Source organism: Pteropus alecto, unplaced genomic scaffold (assembly GCF_000325575.1).
Source record: "Pteropus alecto unplaced genomic scaffold, ASM32557v1 scaffold92, whole genome shotgun sequence".
NCBI lineage: Eukaryota > Metazoa > Chordata > Mammalia > Chiroptera > Pteropodidae > Pteropus > Pteropus alecto.
Window position 1 is genome coordinate 8,920,082 of NW_006432447.1, and position 4,272 is coordinate 8,924,353.

At 41.3% G+C, this 4,272-nt stretch overlaps 1 protein-coding gene across 6 annotated transcripts in view; it reads right to left on the reverse strand.

The window, feature by feature from the left end:
- Window positions 1–449: 449 nt before the first annotated feature.
- The window catches only part of NEK11 (NIMA related kinase 11), a 202,726-nt gene continuing 198,903 nt past the window's right edge, over window positions 450–4,272 (reverse strand). For 3 of the 6 annotated variants that reach the window (XM_015585784.2, XM_015585785.2, XM_015585783.2), the window contains one exon: window positions 450–1,319. In XM_015585784.2, the coding sequence (XP_015441270.1) occupies window positions 1,037–1,319 (283 nt within the window). In that variant the 3' untranslated portion in view covers window positions 450–1,036. The remainder of the gene's footprint in view (window positions 1,320–4,272) is intronic. The other 3 variants (XM_025043575.1, XM_006926989.3, XM_025043574.1) reach the window with 2 other exon arrangements.

Genomic DNA, 4,272 nt, shown 5'->3' on the forward strand with positions numbered 1-4,272 from the left:
ACCTTTTCACTTCTTTCTAGAAAGCCCCCTGTCCCCATGCCACGTGAAAATAGTAATATTAAATAAACCCTGTATGCTTTTTCTCCTGTTAATCCGTCTTTTGACAGTTCAATTTGTAGGCCCCAGCCACAGAACCTGAGAGGGTAGAGGAAGTCTTATTTCCCTTTATGACACGTTCTTAAACCCTGGACAGTATCTTTAAACGTGTGTAGGTTCAGGAAGCCACTCAAGCAAGTCTAGTATAGCTCCTCAGTTGAAAACCCACATGCACAGTAGTTAAGATCGTGGGTGCTGGAATCAGACAGACTTGGGGTGAAATCTCAGCTCAGCTCCTTATAGCTGTGTGATTAACCAGGTTACTTAAGCTGAGAATCCTCAGCTGTAAAATGGGGTAATACCTCTCCCTCTCCCCACCACCCTCGAAGGGAAAAGCTAAAATAGGTGATTGATTTTGTAACCAGGAAAAATATATTTATTAAATAGAATAAGTCTTCAATACGCTATGTACAAGTCTAGGGAATAAATCAGAGGAGAGAATTACTTTTTGGATTTTTTACCCAGGTCCTTATACACAGGTACTTCTTGCTTATTTGCTGTGGAAGAGCAAAAGTGGACCAAAAACAGGTCACCCGAGATGGGTATGTCTGACTCCTAGGCAGCAGCTCAGTGTGTCAGGCCAGTGCCCCAACAACTTTCAAGAGCAGGCTGGCCACAGTCCATGGAGACCCAGGGCAGTCAGGCACAGAGTCCGTCCTCCAAGTGCAAATGGTAAAGAGCAGATGGCTTCTCCAGAGCCATCCTCAGGGTGATCCGACCCCAGTGGAAGCCCTGAGGGTATGCTTGTGGGAATGCTTTTCAGGGAGCCAAACTTGATCCATAAGCTTATCTCAGAGTATAGACCCAATACTGACTGGCCTATGACTCTGAGTATAGGCAGAACTGTATGTTTGCTACTCTCTAAATTCCTTTTCATAAGAAACTGAAAGTAAAGATAGTAGCTCCAGCTATGTACCCATTTCCTATAATACAGTCCAGCTTACGTGTTGAATGGATTTACACAGAAAGGTGTCCCCTTGAACTTGTTTGCTTTTGACACTTGTTTGTGATGGTTCTGGAGTATGGGCCCTTCTCCCTTTGTGATCAGCAATTGCTCCTCAAAGTAGAGGAGCTGATCAACTTCAAAACAGTCACTGGCACGAGGCACCATTTTTTCTAGAGATGCACGGATCTCTGCTTCGCTGGCATTCTGTCGCCGTGCTCCCTTGAGGTAATCATAGACCACCTCGAACACTTCTGCTCCCAGCTTCTGCACGGCTGACCTGCCAGACAAGGTGGGAAAGGTAAATAAGAGTTATCCATTGAGGTCACCTTCAAAAAAATGTATTTTTAAATCATTAATTACACAAATCACATTGTAACCCTGGGATTTAGGGGGAAAAAAAGGAAAAAAATAATATGTGATGTCTCTACCTTGAACAATTCAACAATATTCAACAAATACTTCTCGAATGTCTATTATGTGTCAGAAACCCTTCCAGGGACTGAAATACAGCATTAAATAGGTTAGGCAAACTCCTGCCTTCATGAAGCTTCACCTTCTAGGGTAGAGAACAAACAGATAAATTTACAAATACTTTCATCATAAAATGTCAGGCAATGCTAAGTGTGCTAAGTGCAGTGAAGAACAAGCCAGCAGAGTGAGAGGCAGAGAAAGGTGAGGGGCAGGGAATCCTCTCTCTGGGGTGTCATCCGAGCAGAGACCCACATGAAGTGAGGCCAATACTGAGGAGAAAGAGAATTGGGCTACACATGTCATTGAAATATCGAGAAAACTAGTGTGATTGGAGTTGGGAAAAAATGAGGGTGGGAGAGAGGACAGTGAGACATGATATCAAATAAATCATAAGAAGAAGAATAAAATAATAATGAGGGGGGAAGTAATTGTTTTATTAACCATGGACACTTTTCTCTGCACTTAACCTTTACAACAGCTCTAGGATGGCTTGTTTTCAAATTTCTACTTTCCAGATGAAGAAACTGAGGCTTAAAGGGTAAGATAATTTGGCCACGTTCCCACCAAGAGCAGCATTCACTTTTCTGTGTTGGCCTCCAGTCCTTATCCATATGTAGCCATAATCTGTGCATAGTATAATCGTATTGCCATACCTAGCGTTTTTATTATGCTTCTGTTTTCCTGTTTCTAGCTAGGGTCACAGACTGAAGGCCTATGAGCGATACTATTCCCATGACAGATTTTGTTTGCTCAGCACCATGTTTATTTTTTTTCTGGTTTATTATTATTTTCAGCATTTTAATGTAATGTCTTTAGGCAGGGCCTGCACTCTGCGCTCTCTCACTCCGTATCTTATACTAGGCTGCTTCTCGCATTTCCTCTACCTGCCTGACTCCAGGGCACTCGAGTTTTATGAATTTTGATACGTGGTTCGAAATTTATGTGCCAACATTTACATAATCATCCCTCCACCAAACAGTTAGCCTTTTTCACTGTAACATTCACTGCGTGAATGTCTTCGGGAACACAGCTTTCTCATTTAGGGGAATACTTCCTGGCATCATTTCTGGGAGTGGGGGTATTTACATGGGTGTGTTCACTCTGTGGGAACTCACATATGTGCTTATGATTTCTGCACTTTTCTGTATCTATGTTGAGCTCGATTAGAAGATAAAAAATTGTGTGAGAAGGGAATTATTAGATCAAAAGGTATAAGTATTTTTATGACTTTAACCTTGAAAAAATGCTTCTTTATTCTTCATTTCAATGGACTGGGTGAAAAAAAAAGATTAGAGTTTAGAGGTTTTTTTGTTTTGTTTTCGTTTTCAGAATTTTTAAAACATTACTGCCAGATGGTAATGATGGTATATTAACAATAACATGGAAAGCATTAATCACAGACTCCTTCATACATTTTTTAAGCTTTTATTGTACAGTACTATTCATTCTCGTAACCTCTAGGACACAGGATCTCTGTTAGGTTTTGTGGCAGATAAAAAGAAGAATAAGTAATTGATCCTGCTCTGGTTCAGAGGTTAGGAATTATAATGCAAACTATATACATGTTAACTTTTAACTAACATGTTCATAGTAATTCAGAGCTTGCAAGATACTTTTACATTCATTTTCTCACATCATCCTTGTGAAGTAGGCAATTCAGTGAACATTTATCTTCATTTTACAGATAAGAATAAGTAGGCCCACTTTTCAAAACCCATACAGCTAGCTGGTGATGGAGCTTAAACTCACACATGGGGCTGGGAATTTCGGATGCTAGAGAGCTCGCAGCCCTAGGGCCCCACGTCATCCAGCTTGAGTCCGTTCCCCACCTTCGGCCAAGAGATTACCAGGACCAATTCCAGCACGCCTCGCTTCCTCACTCACCTCAGTCACGCCACCTTAACTACTTGTGTAGCACTTGGAACTCTCTGGTAATTTTCTTTTATTTTTTGTGTATATTTGTTTCTCTCTCTCATTCCCCTAATGAACATGTAAGTTCCGTGAAGGAGGGACTCAGCGAATAGAATAGGACCAGGCACACAGAAAGTGCTCAGGAAATATTTACAGAATGAAGGAAGGACTTAAACAGCCATTAAGTATCATTAGAAAAGTATACAGTGCTATGAAAGTTTACAGCTGGAAAAATCCGAGGACACCCGTCGGGGAGGAAAAGGCACCATCTAATGTGGGCCATGACAGCTGGAGGGGAACCCGGTGGCAGCCAACAGTGGGAGCCTGGGAAAGCAGTCAGTCAGTTTGGCAGGTGAATAGGACGCACGAGGAAGAGGGTGAGAACCAGATGAACATAACATTAAAGAAAACTTAGCATTTGACTAGTCATATCACCCACTGATGATAAATAAGCTCACAGTGTCCCCTGAAACCATAATAACTAACAGTTTTTGAGCTTCATATGTCGGGCTCTATTCTGGGCATCTCCTCATATCATACCATTAAATCTTCATAACAACTATGGCTAGATACTGTTATTTCCATTTTACAGATGAGAAAAGCAAGCTATAAGAGAGTATTAACTTGCTATTGCCACATAGTTTTTAAGTGGTGGAGCTGTGATATAAATTCCAGTAGCTTTATTCCAGGACTTATTCTTTTTATCATGATGGATTCAGAGAGACTGGAGTTGAATCTTGGCTCTACCCTTCACTGGCTGTGTATTGGGCCAATTACTTAACGTCTCTGAGCCTTGAATGTTCATATTTTAGTGCAGACTACACACACACACACACACACACACACAC